The 19,669-nt window shown below is 33.3% G+C and overlaps 1 protein-coding gene across 43 annotated transcripts in view; it reads left to right on the top strand.

Moving 5' to 3' along the window:
* Positions 1-19,669, top strand: part of RIMS2 (regulating synaptic membrane exocytosis 2) — a 591,823-nt gene that overhangs the window by 453,703 nt on the left and 118,451 nt on the right. For 15 of the 43 annotated variants that reach the window (XM_038555311.1, XM_038555308.1, XM_038555270.1 and 12 more), the window contains one exon: positions 617-789. The exons of 20 other annotated variants lie outside the window; for them this stretch is intronic. In XM_038555311.1, coding sequence (XP_038411239.1) covers positions 617-789 — 173 coding nt within the window. Of the gene's footprint in view, positions 1-616; positions 790-1,674; positions 1,927-19,669 lie in introns of all 43 variants that reach the window. 8 more of the 43 variants (XM_038555266.1, XM_038555267.1, XM_038555268.1 and 5 more) reach the window with 1 other exon arrangement.

Here is a 19,669-nt window from a genome sequence, read left to right on the forward strand (position 1 = left end):
CTATTTGATTATTTCAATTCCAGGAAGTTTGAACTATTATAAATAATAATGACTTTTTCTAGTATTTCTAGGATTCATCAAAATTCCAGCAACCATTCAAAAATTAAACTCTCTTTTTTCTTGGTTTTTCTTTAAAAAGTTAGTGTTTTAATAATTAGATTTTATATTATCTCTAGGTTTTCAGTGAAGCATAATGGATTACAAGAGAACATTGATGACTACTAAAATTGATCTTTATAAGTTACAATGGTAACTTCATCATACTTTTTTTCAAATTCTACACAGAAATAGAATTATTCTACTTCCTTATATTATGTTTATTTCCCAGATTTTACCTAAATGTTTTTCCCTGAGGCCATTGCTATTGTGAAACTTTTAATGGCCTTCATTGGGGTGTGGTGAAAATGCTCTAATTGCCTTTGCTAAAAACAAGAGTTTCATATAAATTGAATTTTTCTTTTAGGATAATTGCCATTCACTTTTGTTTTATATGCAACTGAGTGGGGTTTTGCAGTATCCTCTGTGGACAATTAAAGTGCTGAAATAGGAGAAGCTAATAATTGCTTTGTGTGGTAATACTGACAACCTCTGCGTGTTTGTCAATCTGTGTTAACAGTATCGATCAGGATGGGATCCTCATAGAGGGGCAGATAATATTTCCACTAAATCCTCGGACAGTGATGTAAGTGATATATCTGCGGTTTCAAGGACTAGTAGTGCTTCTCGTTTCAGCAGCACGAGCTACATGTCTGTCCAATCAGAACGGCCAAGGGGAAACAAGAAAATCAGGTGAGTGAGGGGGCTTTAGTAGGAAATTCTTCTAAATTCTTCTAAAAATATTTTAGAAGGTCTTTGTTTTTACTTTGGATAAACATAAGAAAAACTTGATTTTGAAATGGTTAATGTGTGTCATTAAGGCAATAAAAACTTCTGAACATATCACTTTTTATTTTATTTTGGTCTATATTTGAACTACTTGCACAGAGAAGTTTTATAGAACATAATAATTTTCTTACTAGACTACTTGACATAGTATCGTTGAGTTATTTTTTCATGTTTTCTATTTTAAAAGTAATTCTGTTATTATTATATCTTTACTGAGATTAAAGTGATGGCTAAGTAAAGATTTGAATTTGTTAATGTTCCAAAAAATACGAAAAATAGTATTTTGGAGGGCTTTTTCTTCCTAGCTTAATACACTTCAGTGATTCAAAATACATAAGAATATTACTTTTTTAGTAAGATGCTCTCCTATTCTCCTGAAACTTTTATAAATGCATGGAAAAAGTCCTCAGCTTCTCAAGAAAATTTACAAATGTAATAAATGTTAGTGTAATTTTCACTTATCACCTGACCTGTAGATTTTATGGGCACCTAAGCTGTTTTTTTTTTTTTACTCTCATTACATCAGAAAAAAAAAAAATTTGTAATGGAAACTACAACTTTTTTCCATGCAACTTTGTGACAGGAAAATATGGTCTAAAAACAATTATGACTAAGTGCTTCTTCTGGTATAAACTGGGGAAAAATATTCAAGTTTTAAAAGACAATTTTTATTTATGTTTTAGTAGTTTTCATTCACTTCTATTTAATTTCATGTGCATTTTTTTTCTTGACTTTGTCTTTCTTGTTTGTGTTTATTTGCATGCCTTCGATTTGTGTTGCTTTCAAAAGGCCAAAGGGAATAGAAGAGGGAGGGCAAGAAGGGGATAAGCATGAAGAGATAGTTCATGAAAAGGAAGAGGTAAAGGAAGAAAGACTTAATGAGAATGAGAAAGGGACAGAGATCACAGAAACATGTGATAAGGAGAAAAGCAGAGAATCAGGAGACGAGGAAAAAGCACAAGATAAACCTGAGCAAGGGAAAGAAAAAGAACAGTGGAATAAAGAGGATTTGCAAGGACGATTTTCACAAGATGATGACAGGTAAAATTTGCTTATTTGTGTAGACGTTTCCCATTAGTAATGTAGTCCTTTTTTCCTAATCCTAAAAACTATTTTGCCATTTACATTTGGTTTATTTTCTTGTGTTTTATCTGTTTAGCTTCTAATACAACTAATTCATATGTTGGCAAATTACAGATCAACAGAGCAAACAGATTGATTTACAAAATAGTCTTTAATTTGTATCCACTAGCTCTGAGGGTCTGACTTATTTGGTTTTCTTTATGACTAGCTGAATCAAATGTAAGTTTCCCTTAGTTCCTTTCGCGTTAATTGCTGTTCATCTTCTCCATTTATAGAGTCAAAATTATTAGAATGAGATTCTGAAGAGACTGAAAAAATTTAGCTTGCTTCATAAAAACTATTAGACACTGGAGATTAACTTTTAAAATGAGTGGTAAAATAGTGAGCAAAAAGGTAAGCTTTGTTCAGTCTCTGGCTCCCTTGCACCTTAGTTTTCTGGTAGGTTCCAGCTCAGTTTTGAGTACTGAGGAAAATGGTGAATCAAGAACAGTGCTCTTTGATACTCTGAAAAGGATGGATGCCCCAGGGTTTGTTAGAAGGCAGACATGTTGGGTAAGGTCCCTCTAAAATTCAATCAGCTAGAGAAACTGCCAGAGAAGGAACTTTGAATGGGAAAGAAAGGGGAAAAACATAAGCAGCAAGGTATAAAAATAACTACGTTTTCATTTTCATGAAACAGAGACCAAGTAAGTATGAAACTCTTTCTTTATGCATTGTACTAAAAGCCAAATCAGGACAAGTATGCAGTAGATTTCATCTTTCTGCCTGAGGATATGAGGCTTCTCTAATTAATTGCACATCATGTCCATTTTGGAGGAATTTGGATTTCTAGTTGTCAATCCAAAATTAGCTTTTGTGTTAGTACATACGTTGGCTTCATAAACACACCTTATTATAAGCCAAACTTTGCATTATTATATCAAAGCCCAATCTCAGTTTGTACTTAATCATAACTAATGAGAAAGATAATCGAGGGACAGATGTTTATCCCTTTAGTATACAATTCAGTGATTTAGTCTAGGACACTTCACTTTTTGTCACCGATTGGTATATTTAACTATATCTGTGATCAATGAAAGTTTTTGCACAACAGATATTAAATCTAAAAGGAATCCTAAGTTTGGCATGTTATGTGATTTGAGTCTAAACTAGTAATTTCAAATCTACCTTCATTACTCACCTAACTTTCAATAATTACTCTGGTTTAATAATAAAGACTGATTTATTTTTCTAACTTGTTGGGCATAGAATTATTTCATCACTAGTTCACAGAGAAAAGCTTTCCAGCCTTTCCTTGGAAAGTATAGACATAGAGTTTCCTTTCAAAAGCAGAGCAAAACCCAGGTCTCTACTTTGTTTTTCTTTCTGTATACTGTATAGAGGAGAACACATAAGCCCATTGGTGTTTGCCTGGAGCCAAAAGTCTATTAAACCTGGCTTGGTGGACAAAGAGTTGGAGAACTTTAAGTTCTCAGTTCTTTTTTTTTTTTTTTTTTTTTTAATTTTTATTTATTTATGATAGTCACACACACACAGAGAGAGAGAGAGAGAGGCAGAGACACAGGCAGAGGGAGAAGCAGGCTCCATGCACCAGGAGCCCGACATGGGATTCGATCCCGGGTCTCCAGGATCGTGCCCTGGGCCAAAGGCAGGCGCCAAACCGCTGCGCCACCCAGGGATCCCAAGTTCTCAGTTCTTAATTTATTACTTTCTTCATCATCTTCTTTAGGGAAGGAGTACATTATTTTGCAGGGGGAAGGGAAAAATGGTATATTCCTAACAATCTGAGTCATCAAGGCACTGTACTCAGTTTAAGTAACTATATAATCTTCTGAAACTTTTAACTGAAGGGGCTTAGGCAGATGTATCCAGGGAACATAGATGCTATAAAATAGGAAGAAGTATCAACTACAATTATTTGTAAGAAACTTTTGGTGCTGTTAATTATTACAACATAAGATCTTGAAATTGCTTTCATTTCTTAGGATAAAATGAACAATCTTTCTTGAGAGGAAATATGTCTGAGTATTCCCAGTAATATTTTGTTTTGGTAGCTGATGAACACAATCATAGATTGTTTAAACACTAAAAACAACTTACATGCTTATACAAAATTATTGGAAATAATCTTATTCTATGACACACCATTGACATTTTATGCCTGTTACTAGTTTTATAAAGGAAAAACATCTTCTGACTTCAGACTTTAAATATTTATAGCAGTGTTAGAACTTAAAATTAACACAGTGATTACAATGTACCAAATCCATTATAGTTGCTGTTTTCATTACAGTAATTGAATCTCATTGCGTGATACAGAATTATGTTGTTGTGGTCTAGTAGTCACATTAGAGTAAGTCTTCTGAATATACAAGTAGAAAATGAGTAGGAAAAAGTAAATTCAAAAAAGGTTCATTAAGTATTTGAATATAATATTTTTCAAAGTTAATTAATACATAATATATTCATATGTAGATATTTGCATACATAGATATAAGTTGAGTGAATACTTCTATATCATTAATGATTTTTTGGCAAACTCTAGGAAATCCAACATTATATTAGCTATTTAAAATGTTTTTCTCAGTCTGCATACATTTGTGCATGCTCTGAATTTTATATCTATTTACATTTACCAATTATATGTCATATATATATGTGGTAAGCTGGCTCAGGAAAAAAAAGTATTCGGAGGTTAGGAGAAATCGTTTATTCAACCAATACTTATTTAGAAAATCTCTCAAGCACTGTACTAAAAACTGGGGAGAGAAATGAAATTAAGCATTTCTTAAATACCTAAGCCTGAGAGTGAAGCAGTTTCTTAGCCTTGTGTAAGTGGACACTTAAGGATAGCTTTTATCCAAAAAGTTGAGTGAATACTTCTATATCATTAATGATTTTTTGGCAAACTCTAGGAAATCCAACATTATATTAGCTATTTAAAATGTTTTTCTCAGTCTGCATACATTTGTGCATGCTCTGAATTTTATATCTATTTACATTTACCAATTATATGTCATATATATATGTGGTAAGCTGGCTCAGGAAAAAAAAGTATTCGGAGGTTAGGAGAAATCGTTTATTCAACCAATACTTATTTAGAAAATCTCTCAAGCACTGTACTAAAAACTGGGGAGAGAAATGAAATTAAGCATTTCTTAAATACCTAAGCCTGAGAGTGAAGCAGTTTCTTAGCCTTGTGTAAGTGGACACTTAAGGATAGCTTTTATCCAAAAAGTGTTATCAATATACCTAAACAAATTCACAAGAGTTTTTGAGGAAGGAATTTGGCTCAGAAAAGAGGAGATCTTAAGTATATCTGCAGTGGAAGATAGAAAAAACAAATACTGAAAAACATAATATTGTCAAAACCAAAGATACTGGTAGCTTTACAATCAAACTAGATTCATTCATTCCTCCAGGTTTTGTTCTAGGGCTCTAAGACAAAAGAAAAAATCAGGAAATTTGTTCTCTATAAATATTTAGTTTTCAGGCATGTCTGTAAATGACTGAATTATAATTTCTCTTTTTAGAGAGAGTGTTCTTGAGGTAGGGGAAATATTTTAAAGGAAAAAAGGTTGGCACCTGTTCAAATATTCATGAAGAACTGTTTTTAAGAGACTTAAGCCATCTAAATGGTCTAGATGAAAGTTCTTATAATCTTTAGAATGGCAAACAGGATAATTGTTAATGAAATATTTATTGCTTCTTAACATGTAGATCAGTTACAGATCGAAGTTGAACATTTTCATGGCTGTGTAATACAATCTGATACATCCAGCATATTTATGCCCATATTACAGACTTTTAAAGGAGAAGCAGTATGTCTCATAAAAGTGATTGTGGATGAGGCATCTAAAATAACTGGATTCTCATCCTGACTCTGTCACATCTACTTGCTCACTTTGAGCTTTTTTGCTTGCTGTTGGAGGAACGGAGGAGTCACACTCCTTGCCATAGTACACAGACAACAGGAGAGTAAGCATATTATACTGATGATTTGTCCTTATTATCATGAGCTCAAGAGGTCATTGGTTCTGTGACTAACCACTTGTAGAACAAACAGCTCAACATAAGTTTCCATCACTTGGCAGATGTTTCCAAAATTTAGGTGACCAGTATTTATACTCCATAGATCAAGCTGAGTCTTTCGGTTTTCTGGAAGTATGGTTCAGTGCGAAGTCATCCCATAGGGCACACTGATTGACATGGGCTGTTCCACTGATGTATTACTGATGGTCAATATTTTCTTTTGCTTTTTTTCTTTCTCATTAAGGCTATCTTCTCGTTAGTACTACTGAAATCTTACAAGCTTGAGTAACTTCTCTGTTTTATGATTGTGCGTGTAAAGGGAATTTTATTTGAAAATATGTAAATATCACTCTTAGAATTTTTCTTCTGTAGTTTAGGGTGGGGCCCAGAAATTTGCATTTTTAAAACAAACACCCCAGGTGATTATGATACCATCTATCTTTTCTTTGGGGTTGCTTCTGTTTCCTAATGAATTTTATGATCAGCTTGTTAGTTTCGGGGTTGGGGGAATAAAGCAGCTGGGAGTTTGACAGGGATTTGTTTAATTAGATAAATTTGGAGAATGTTGCCATCTTAAAAATAGTGTTTTCCAGTCTGGGAGCATGAGATGTTCCATTTATTCATGTTTTCTTAACTTTCTTTCAGTGATGTTTTATATTTTATAGTTTTCGGTGTACACATCTTACGCTTCTTTTGTTAAATTTATTCTAAGCATTTTTATGGTATTATAAATGGAATTGCTTTATTTCTTTTTAGTGCCATTCATTGCTAGTATGTAGAAATATAGTTCATTTTTATATATTGATCTTATATCCTAAAACCTTACATGTTTCATTTATTAGTCCTAAAAGATTTTTTTTGTTAAGTTCCTTAGGATATTCTATGTAAGAGATCATGTCATCTGTGAATAAAGTAGTTTACTTCTTCCTTCCAATTCATTTCCTTTTCTTTTCTAATTGACATGGCTAAAACCCTCACTACAACGTTAAACAGATGTGACTCATAGAAAGTTCTTCAAAGAAACAGCCATATAGAATTACTCAGCATGAGCTGTCACAGCATTATTGAGAATATTTTTTTCTATGCCACTCATCCATATTAGAATGGTCTATGCAAAACTTTCTTTTAAAATTCTATGAGTATTTCTCCCAAACAATTGCTATATTTGTTTCACATAAAACAATACATTGTAGCCCATTGTATGTTCTCCTTACCTAGTCCATAGGGAAGTTTGAGTTCGTAGCCAAACCCTATTAATTCAATTTCTTGAACTACATTATATTAAAATTATATTACATATAATAATTCACATTTCCACTTTTGCCTCTTTTTTTGAGGCTTTGCTTTTCTACTTCTCTTTTACTATAGTTTTCAGTTCTGTAACTTTTTGTTAAAACTGCCTCAAATTATATATGCTGCTAATAAATCTTAATGGCTTTCATATTTTATTGTAAAGACTTTGAGAATTTAACCCCATTACCATTCTCTTCTTGAAATGCTTTTTTCTCTGGGCTTTTGTGATTGTACACTCCTTTAATTCTCTGTTCATCTCTCTGGTCACCTCTGTTTTTTCTGTGAGCTTTCTATATGCCCCTTTTATGTTGGTATTTTCCAGGATCCTATCCTCAGCCCCCTTATTTTTATTTTATACATTCTATCTTATCACTGCATTTTAATTCCATGGCTTCAAGTAACATCGATATGTGAATGACTTCCAAATCTGTATTTCCAGCCCAGATTTCTTTCTTAATCATCTGCCAAATCTATCCAGTCCTGTTTTTTCCACCTTCTTGTCTGTCTTGGAAACATACCAGGCTCAACGTGCAAAATTAAGGGGCCCCCGGGGGGCTCAGTCAGTTAAGCATCTGCCTCAGCTCAGGTCATGATCCTGGGGTCCTGGGACTGAGCCCCACTTCAGGGTCCCTGCTCAGAGGGGAACCTGCTTCTCCCTCTCTCTGCCCCTTCCTTGTTGTGCCCAAGATCGCGAATCCGAAAAATCACCAAGGAGCCGACACAGATGCAAACACACGAGGGTTTATTTGCAAGCTCGAGCTTGGGTCCAAGTGTACCCGACACAGCGGAGCAGGGACTTGGACCCCGAGACTAAGAGGCTTAGCAGCTTTATAGGGGCCAGTGGCCAATGGGATACGCAGAAAGTTGCATAGTCAGGCTGGTCCACTCGCAGGTGGCCGATTGAATTACATTTTACTCTGAAGTATCCATTTGAACTGGCCTATCACTGAGCCGGATTTCCGGTTAGGGTGTGCCCTGGTCTTGACTAGGGTGGGGCAGTGCCCTAAGCAGGTCAGCACAAGGCGGGTACAGCACAAAGTGGAGTCAGTCCTGCTCTGCTTGTCCAGGGGTAGGGGATTTTTGTTAAATTTCCTGGGTCCCACACTTCCCTCCACTTATGTTTTCTCTCTTTCTCTCTCTCTCAAATAAATAAATAAACCTTAATTAAAAAAAAAAAACCCTGTAAAATTAGATTCATCATACTCCTCACCAAACAAGCAACCAAAATGAATGACTTTCTTCTCTTTTACTGTCTTTCTCAGCGTGTGGCACCATATTCTTACGCTTGCCCAAGTGTGACAATCTGGACATCACTCTTTACACAATTCCCTGCCTCCATTCACTAAGTCTTATTGATCCTAATGCTTAATCATTTCTGAAATATGTCCATTTCTCTCTAGCCTTATTTCTACTTCCATAAATTTATCTGTTATCTCTTATAGAGATTAGGTCAGTAGGAAATTCTTATCTTTTAAAAATAAGAACCCATAACTCTGAGCTCAGTATGATAACAGTATTTATGAAATATACTTTTAAAAGATGAGGTTTTTTTAAAAAAATATTTATTTATTCATGAGACACATACACACACACAGAGGCAGAGACACTGGCAGAGGGAGAAGCAGGCTCCATGCAGGGAGCCTGATGTGGGACTCGATTCGATTCAGGGACTTCAGGATCATGCACTGAGCTGAAGGCAGACTCTCAGCCACTGAGCAACCCAGGCGTCCCTAAAAGATGAGTTTTATGACATGTGAATTAGATCTTTTAAAATACTCAAAAAATGCTAATTTTTTTAAATACTCAAAATATATCTGCAAAAAAATGAATCTATAATCTATTTTGCTTCTTCAGTAAATATTATGAGTATAATGGTAATAAATGCAGTTGATATTTTGTTTAGGGCCTAGTTTGTCAAGCATGTTTCCTTCTATTCCATTTCCCCTGAGAGCTATCTTTCCCTAAAATATTTCTCTCTCTTTTTAAAAAAAATTCTTGCATACATTTTAACATCACCAGGGTGCTTAAGATGAATAAAATACAGACCTTATTCTTAAGAAAGGGTGATGATTTTCTTTTTTCCTTTTTTATAGCCCCAAATTTCTCCCTTGCCCATAAATATAGTTGTTGGCCTGAAACTGTGAACTCTATTTATATATTGAGGATTCTCAGTGAATAAGTAAATAAGCTAGTCTCATAAAAAATTTAGAAAAATTACTGGATTAATTGACTGTCCATCATTTTATTTTCCATGTGCGGTAAATCTGAATGTGCTAATGACTTCATAGTCTCTATATTGGATCACTGACAGTGAAAGTTTTGAGATTTGATTATATATACAGCCCAAAGAGAAGGAGCATTTGAAGATAAAGTACTGAGAAAGCACAGCTACTAGAGTGAGAAACTGAAGATGGAGTAGGGATTTGAGTCAGAAGCATAGGTGGATGGATTGTTCAAAGCAGAAAAAACGAAAATATGAAAAAATAAATTAGACTGGCAGCTGAAAAGTTGGTTGTCACTACTTTATGGCCTTAATAAGAGGCAGAATGTAAGAGTTTCCAGGTTGAATTAGAGGTTTGATTTAAAAATCTGGAATAATTGCTCAGGAAAATTAGAAAAGTAGCTGACCAAGGACAAATTAAAGGGTTGATGAATAACTCAGTAGATCCAACTGAGGGACAATTCCAGGAGACACCAGCATGGGAGAGTATTGTGATCTTTCTAGCAGCACTGAGTCAATCCAAGTGTACGTACAGAAGTCAGATTGTAGCATTTGTGGAGGATGGGAATTTTGATGGAAGGGGCTGTAAGAAAAATAGCAATGGAAAGAAATTAAGGGTGCTTATGTAAATATCAATGCTAGACGAGAAAGAAGAAAAGTCCAGACAGGAACTGATAGACTAGGAGAATGTGAAGAAAATTCAAAAAACTGGACAACTATATCATGTAGTACAAAAGCAAATATAGGGAGCTGGCAGGGTAAGAGGTTTAAATGTCACAGTGTGACATTGAAACTTTAGATTGTGTAGTAGAGCTATTTCGCTAGTTAGCAAATTTTAAGACCTAGCCATCGGAGCAAGTAGAATAAACTGGATGAAAAGAGTAAATGTGAAGGTAGATGTAAGGTTTGGTGTTATGAAGCAATTTGTTAGGTCTTCCTAATGAATATGTAAGTCTCATAGGATTACAGTAAAATTGAGAATTGAAAAGAAGACTAAGCCATCTCCTAAAGACTTCAGTGAATGACTCAATGGCCATGAAGTCACCAGATAAGAGGAAAAGAGAAAAAAAAAAAAAAAAAGGAGAAGTACCTGTTGGCATACCCAGAAGTAATAAGGTGCAAAAAAGAATTAGACTTTTAAGTAAAAGTATAAGAGAAATATTTTTAAAAAGTATCCAGCAGTTAGAAACATTGTCACTAGAGAGGACTTCAGGGGAAGCAATGTGTTCAAGGAAGCACCAGGTTTTAGTTAAGACAAGATATAGCAAGATATAGATTGTTTTGTTGACCATAATGAAAAGGATTTAGAATGAGTAATGAATTTAGCTTTGTAATAGAACCACCTGGCTTTTGCTCTGCTGTTGATATCACCACATTTTCAGGGTATTCTCAGCTAACTCATAGTATTTATACTTCAAAACCAATATCTATTTTTTTATGAAATTGGATATCAGTGTTAATTAAAATTTACTCCCACAGCCTACATAAATTTTAAGAGACTTATAAAATTTAATGGACTTTGTAACGTAATCATCATTAGCAATTCTGCTAATTTGTATTTCTCTGGTGACTGGTTATTCTGTCCTATTACCACCAGAAAATCCTATTCAGAGATGTCTACACAGATTTACTGATGAATCAATTTCACTATAGCAATTGAGGATTGTATACACTTAAAATGTCTACTAGCCTTCAATTATTTATTGAATTCTTGTCTTCTGGCATTACCACCATTGGTTAATCTCCAAGTAAATAATGTTTCTATAGACTTGTCTACTATAATGGATCAAATTAAGTTTTATGCTCTTTTTTTACATTTATTTCTAACATTTCCCCACTAGCTGCATGTTAGAGAGTAAAATACATACAGTATGAAAGTAGAGGAATAATTAAATTGGAATGACTTTCACCATACAAAATAATAGGGGAGAAATACTGCTGCAGTAGTTTCCATCATATTTAACATTTGTTTTTACAAGCCAGTAAGGACAACTCATCTACAGCTGTTACTATAAATGCAATGTTCAAAGCTAATGACTCCTAAAGAACTACAGGTATCCATTAGAATGAACAAATTTAACATATAGAAGTTTGATTTTTATAGAAATAATAAAAGTAAGATCAACTTTGAAGTCAAAGAATTTTCATGCATTAATATTATTGGGTCATATGACAGTATATCAGTATAATGTTCACCATAAAGTATGGCTTCATTTTCAACTTCTGATTCTCCAGGTAGAAAAATGGGATCTAATCTTAAGGAAGCAAAATGCAAGAAAAAAAATCCACAAACAACTGACCTGAGACTATAGAACCTTCATGACACAATTCCAACCTTTATAGTTTAGCTACTTTGACTTCTTCAGTCTTTCATACTTACTGATATTTCTCCTTACTGGCTCTTGACTTTCATACTCTTCTGTATATGCTGAAGTCGATTCTTGTGCCTGAATTGTGGTTTCTTCCTTTCCGTTTTTAAGTAAAGTACCTACTCATCCTTCAATATCCAACTTGAATATGATATTTTATCTAAGAAATACCATCCTCTCTCTTCCTTCACAATTTATCTAATATTCTTTAACAATAACGGTTTCTCTTGTTGATGCTCATTTTTCTCCTCTGAGTATAGTTAATTATATATCCATTTAATCAACTATGGTTGACCATTAGCCTTTTGAAGATAAGTTACCTATCATTTTTATCTTTTCTATTGTCTTATCTCCCCATATCTACAATGTTTCACACAAAACAGGCACTCAGTAAAAGTTTGTGTATGAATATATGAATAAGTAAGATGTAATAACACAGTGAAAATTTAGAGGTGTGAAGAGCTTCCAACATGGCGCTTCCAGCATAGTGCAATACTCAACATGTTCATCTCAGTCTTCTTTGATGAAAGGTTTTAAATAGTCCAAGAGGTCATTTGTTTTCCTGGAAACAAATGTCAACTAAGTGTATTTTACTTCGCAGGAATTTGTATTATGAGATACTATATGCCTATGATACTATATTATCATTAGGATGGCAAAAATAAGGTAGCTTGCATAAAAGTCTTCCTATCAAGATATTTGCATATATTGCATAAGAGACTTCCTATCAAGATATTTTTAATACATGATACATAGGACTTAATACTGAAATTGTCTGAAGACAACTGCATATTTTCAGAACAATCTGTAAAGTAACCAACTTGCTTTACTATTTCTGTTTATCATAAAGTGTGGATTACTGGAATAAGAACTTGACTCATAGTAATCATAGTATAATTTATCATCCAAAATTTATTTTTAGTATTATAATAAATAACACATAAGTCCTCCAAAAACATACATGAGAGATTATATAGCATAATGGTTAAAACTTAGCTCTGGATTCCGACAGAACTGGATTGAATCCTGGTTCTGTCAATTTCTAATAGTATAAGTGTGGGCAAATAAAAACCACTCTTTTCATCTATATATTGTGGATAATAATATATAATATAATATTTTCACAGGTTTGTCATGAAAATTCAACGAGATTATATCCTTAATGCTTTTAACACCATTCCTGGCATTCCTGGCACATGATAAGCATTTGCTAAGTAGTAGAGATCGGTAAAGAGAAAAATAAAGGAAAAGAAACGTAAATTATGAAATTCTCATTTTTTGGCCTCTTTAACTGCATATTTCATAGGAACTCTCCTGTAATACTTTGACAGATAATTCAGAATAAAAAAAAGTTCATCTTACATTTTGTGCAAGAGAAAATAATTTCCAAAATACCAAAAAGATTTCATGATAAAATAATTTCACAAAGTAATATGGTAGAGATTTTGAAAAATGTTTAGGATGTTTGTTTCAAGTTTGATATGGCTCACCTTTAACAGTCTTGGAGTTAAATGGTTTTATTTCTTAAATTGCCTTCATTTATTCAGCAAATATTTTTGAGCATCTTCCATATGCCAGATCTTCTGATAAAATGGGGGAAGTACTGATTGACAAGACCTAGTCTATTCCCTCAAAGAGCTTAAAGTCTCGAGAGGAGATAGAGTAATTAGAAGAAAATAAATTGTTACAATAAGTAATTAGTATAAGTAATAGAAAAAAAGCAATTCTAATATGTGATTTGATAACACTTCCCCTTAGTACATCATTGTAATAATCCACTTAATTATTTCATTTAAAGCTCTCTACTAACTTTAAAATACAGATGTATGGAAAATAGAAGTTATTAAATTATCTAAATTGCCCAATATTAAATAATTCAAACTGAAGCAAACAGAGACAGGTGGCTCTTACAGCATTATACAAGCCAGAAAAACATCCTCAGAAGAAAATCTGTTATTTCTTATAAGCCTTTAACCATTTAAAAAGTCTGAATTAATAGCTTAAGAACAGATTTAAAAATTTTTCTTAAGCAGTTGTTCTTAGCTCTGTTGAAAACCAAAAATAAAGCTTTTGAAATCTAAAAAATACAATAAATAAACATTACATATTATTTTGGACTTGGGACTTCTAGTTGTTGTTTTTTAATCTTCCTGCCATGTAAATCTGAAGGAGTCTTTAGCTAAAATCAGTCAGCAAGGTAAGATTATGAAGTATGAATACTTAGAAATATAAATCAAATCTTTTAAATTGGCACTTTCCAAGTATATTTCCAGAAAATTAACCCCATGAACTAATACTTGAAAATAAATGGTTTTAAGGTCAACAAGTGTGGGAAATCAGTATACATACTGTCCTTCTCCTTGAGATTCATAGTCTATATCAGCATCCTCAGAAGTTCTGTGATAAAGTTGTGTTTAAACCAGTATTTCCTAAACTTTATGATACATTATTTCAATGCAATACTTGCACATTTTATTCTGGGAACCATGCTTCAAACTCAATAACATGCATCATAACATCTTTCATTCCTAACTTTGGCTTTCATTCTCTCAGTGAAATAAATATTTTTGTTTTTGAGAGCTTAAGCACAGAATTATGGTACAAAATTTGGGGTTTCCTAGAAGAGATTCTTGGAGCTGAGAAAACTTATAGGAATTGATCTTGTCCCTAAAGAGTCAGACATATGGGGCTAGGAAAAAGAGTTGTAAAATCAAACTAGGAATTCACAAATCTGACAGAAAAATATTATCCAAGGAATAGGAGATGAGATTTATCTTCTAAATAATGACACTAATAATAAGGATGTGTAAAAATAGCTTATATAATTCAACAAATGTCATGAACATTTATAATTTTGCTGATTTTCATGTGTATTTTAAAATTTAATTCACCCTGTCTCCTGTTTAGGGAATCACTTCAAACAAAGCAGTTGAGTCACAGGGTAAAGGTGGAGTTGATGGGTAACCCATTACTACCTTTTCTATCCTTTTCTATTTGTTTGGACTATTAGTTGCTGAGGTCAACAGAGATTATAGCTCTGGAGCTCCACATGTCATAGATACATGTGTATACATATGTATGTGCGTGCATGTGTGTGCATGCCACACTCTAGCCCATGCTTAATGGAATGCTCTTTCCCAGTGTCCCCCTTAAGAAGTGGTTTATCTTGCTCTGGATTTGAGGCCCTCTTCTAATTTTGTAGACTTCCAGAATTGGTTTTACATTGTTACTTAATGTAGTCCATGACTTCCACAGCTAATATTTTAACACATCATTAAACTTTACTGTTTCTACTGTCATTAGAATACACCTTCTTCATTAAAATGATTAATTATACATGTTATATAGAAGAAACAAAATTCTCTAATGTTTAAGGATCTATTAAATATTCATCAAGGCCTATCAATATAATAATGAGCAAATATTATAAGGGAGATATTTATAGACTTATGTTTAAATTCAATATATAGATACTTCACTATCTTATTATACTTTCAAAGTCTTCACCACTTTATTATTATCATTCTTTTAGTTAATAATAATAACAGTAAGGGGCACCTAGGTAGCTTAGTTGATCAAACATCCAGATCAAACATGATCTGAGCAAAATCAAGAGTCCCTCAGGGTTGTGGGATCGAGCTCTGCATGAGGCTCTGTGCTCAGCATAAAGTCTGCTTGTCCCTCTCCCTCTGCTTCTCCCCCTTGCTCTGTCTCTCTCTCTCACACAAATAAATAAAATCTTTTAAAGATCAATAATGTTAATATATCAATAGTGTTCTTTACTGGTTAAAAACTAATTTTATATATAATACAAAAAATATATGTACATATTAATACATAATATAGTATATCCATACATCATATGTATGTTATATATAGCCCTATATACATATGTGTATGTGTATATCATGAGGTATTAACAGTAAACTTGAGAAATTGACGTAGCAGGGTTTTTTTTAAGATTTTATTTATTTATTCATGAAAGACACAGAGACAGAGGCAGAGACATAGGCTGAGAGAGAAGCAGGCTTCCATGCAGGGAGCCTGATGTGGATCTTGATCCCGGGTCTCTAGGATCACGCCCTGGGCTAAAGGCAGGCGCTAAACCACTGAGCCACGCAGGTGTCCTGACGGAGCAGGTTTTATTATTTACATTTTTAGATGAGGATGCTGGTTTAGAATTCTAATGAAATAAACTTAGGATTTAGGTTCACTCTATGCAAGTGGTTATCACTATAAAAAATAAAAAGAATCTGTGATTTAGGCATACTTCTCTCAGAGAATAATGATATTTAGAGGATACTAAAATCTTAGCTTCATGGGAGCAGAGTCTTCATCTGGCATGGCACTGCCTAGAATACTTCCAACAAATATTTGTTGAAGAATAAATGGATAAATGAATGCCTTTTTCAGTAATTTTTTAAAATGTGTTTTTTCACTAAAACAATTGAACTTAATGAATGAGAACAATAATTTTAAAATAATAAAGATTTTTAAATACCAAGTAACTATATTAAATGGAGTGTCTTTTCCCACTAATCCTTGAACTATTATGAAATATTTAATCACCATATTACCTCTTCTTGATTATAATTTTTCTAGTTAATGATTCATTCATAAAATCTTAATGTAGTGCTTCCCTTTTTTTCTTCCAAATTTTTAAATTCCAGTTAGTTAGCATAGAGTGTAAAATTATCATGTGTGGGATTTAGTGATTCATCACTTACATACAACACCCAGTGCTCATCACAAGAAGTGCCTTCCTTAATCCCCATTACCTATTTTCACCTGCCACCCACAGCCACCTCCCCTCTAGTAACCATTAATTTGTTCTCTATAGTTTAGAGTCAGCTTTATGGTTTGCCTCTCCTTTTTCCCCCCATGTTCATCTGTTTTATTTCTTAAATTCCACATATGAATGAAATCCTATGGTATTTGTCTTTCTCTGACTAACTTATTTTGCTTAGCATTATACTCTCTGGCTCCATCCATGCCATTGCAAATGGTAAGATTTCATTCTTTTTAGGCTGAATAATATTCCCGTGTGTGTGTGTGTGTGTGTGTGTGTGTGTGTGTGTGTGTGTGTCTTCTTCTTTATCCATTCATCAGTCAATGGATGCTTGGGCTGTTTCTATAATTTGGCTGTTGATGATAATGCTGCTATATGCCTCAGGGTGCATGTATCCCTTTGGATAAGTACTGTTGTATTCTTTGAGTAAATACCAGTAGTTGTAGTGCTTCTCTCTTATAGTTCAACTATTATATACAGAAAGCCACAGACCATTATTGGAAGGGACTTTATTTGTTTCTTTTTTTTTCTTTTTTAATTTATTTTTTATTAGTGTTCAATTTGCCAACATATAGAATAACACCCAGTGCACATCCCATCAAGTACCCCCCTCAGTGCCCGTCACCCAGTCACCCCCACCTCCCACCCACCTCCCTTTCTACCACCGCTTGTTCATTTCCCAGAGTTAGGAGTCTCGCATGTTCTGTCTCCCTTTCTGATACTTCCCACTCATTTTTCCTCCTTTCTCCTTTATTCCCTTTCACTATTTTTTACATTCCCCAAATGAATGAGATCATATAATGTTTGTCTGGAAGGGACTTTAGAAGTTCTTTAGTTCGCTGAACTAAAGTAAGATTCCTGTATCAGTGGTTCCCAAACCAAGCTCATAAACAATTGCCAGGGGATTCACCTTTATAATCACAGGTATTATATTTACCCTGTAATTGAACATATATCTCACACACTCCTTTGGATTTGTGATATATTTCACAAGTTTAAGAACATGAAAACTGAATTGGAAGGGAAAGTTCTATCATCTCAAAATTAACCAAGTTATATTTGACCCACAGGGCAGGGGATAGGGTATAAAATATATTGTTAAATTGTTTTATTAATTTAATTAATTTATTTTCATTAATTACATAATTATTATTTGCCTTTAAGACAAAAACAATACATACTTAAGAAGAATTCTGTCTTTAAATAGTATTATCCAGGGACACCTGGGTGGCTCAGCAGTTGAGCATCTACCTTTGGTTCGGGGCGTGATCCTGGAGTCCCAGGATCGAGTCCCACATCAGGCTTCCTGCAGGGAGACTGCTTTTCCCTCTGCCTGTGTCTCTGCCTCTCTGTGTCTCTCATGAATAAATAAACAGAATCTTTTTTAAAAATAGTATTTATCCAAATTAAAGATTTGTCATGTTGCACCAATCTCTACTACATTAATATTTGCATTTCACTTGCTATGTACAAATTGCTTTACCCTTTTGAAGTTATTACACAATTTGATAGTAAATCAACACAGCATGCATCTTGTATTGAAAGGATGCAACTGCAAAATAGTGAAATTTTACCTCTTTAGCACAATTTTAAAACATTATGTTTGTAACAATGATATAGGAAAAAACACAGAAAGGGAAAATAAAAGATAAAGAAGAGAATAGAAAGGTAATGAATTAATATATATTCTTTAAAAAATAGGTAAGTTGTGCTATAAAGCATTTTTATTAACCTTTTGCATAAAATCTAGTCATTAGTAGTATTTAAACCCCTTAGAAATTTGCTCATAAATGTTAATACTTATATTTTCTGTTAGCCACAGTTAAGATTCTAGGACCATATCATTTGTTTTTGAAAAATTTAACAGTTCTGTTTTTCTGAATTGATGGATTAGACATCCATGCTCTAATCATCAGCAGAGTCGCTATGGAGAATGATACACTAAAAACTCAATATTCTTACAGTGCTTTTATTGTCCATTTTTTCTTTTGTACCATTTAAAATTCTCAGTTACATAAATTATAAGAAAATATTTAAGCCTCAATAGCTTTTTAAACTTGCATTGAAGGATTGCAAATTTTAAAACTCTAATAACTATGAGAACACCTGTGAGTCAGTATTTCTTTTTGAGTTGAAAATAACTAGATGCGTTGCCTCAGAATATTACTACATAATAGTTTATAATAATTAATCCTGCATGACAAAAGGTAATACTAGTGCTCTGAAGCTAAGACTATAAAGTTATTTAAATTTGCATTCAATTTGTTATAAATCTTAAAATATAATGTTAATAATGGTGTTTAAATTGTATAGAAATAACAGCTGCCTTCATTTCTTTTTTACTTAAGAAAGAGTTGTCTATTCAAGAAGGTGTTTTTTTCTTAAAAAAAAAAAAAAAAGAAGGTGTTTTTTTCATTAATCAAGGGTTAAGTTTCTTCAGTGCTAGATTGACAATATCACCCTTGATATCTCTACTGAGTCATTAAATATTTCTGGTTTCAGTATTTGTATATTTGTAATGAAAATCACATGCAGAAAAATGCCCTAATGATCTTTTAGATGGTTCAGTGAGAAGGAGGCTTGGATTTTTAATTTTATTAGAACAACATCTTTGATTGTTCCTTCTGATAGTATAGAAACAATTGCTCAGTGTATCTAGTATTGACCATCTAGAAATTAATTAGAATTATTATTAACTATATTTTACTTCCATGTTTTCCCAGAAATAGGAAAGTGACCATAGAAACTCCTTACCACCAAGATCACTGAGAATCTTTTAAAGGCAACTTTGACAAAATCTTCTCTAGACTCATTAAGTTTAATTTCTATGACTCCTACTGTAACAGTGTTCTAAATCTAGTCTGGGGATCTCAAATTCAAAGTTTTAAAGAGGCCAAGCAGGTAATATAAGTGATTAAAATCAAATCTGAGGACTCGGTAGTATGGGATCAGTGTCCCACTGGAGAGTACATGCTCCTTTTAAATGGGGCAAGTGCT

This window comes from Canis lupus, chromosome 13 (genome assembly GCF_011100685.1).
Source record: "Canis lupus familiaris isolate Mischka breed German Shepherd chromosome 13, alternate assembly UU_Cfam_GSD_1.0, whole genome shotgun sequence".
In the NCBI taxonomy this organism is placed as follows: domain Eukaryota; kingdom Metazoa; phylum Chordata; class Mammalia; order Carnivora; family Canidae; genus Canis; species Canis lupus.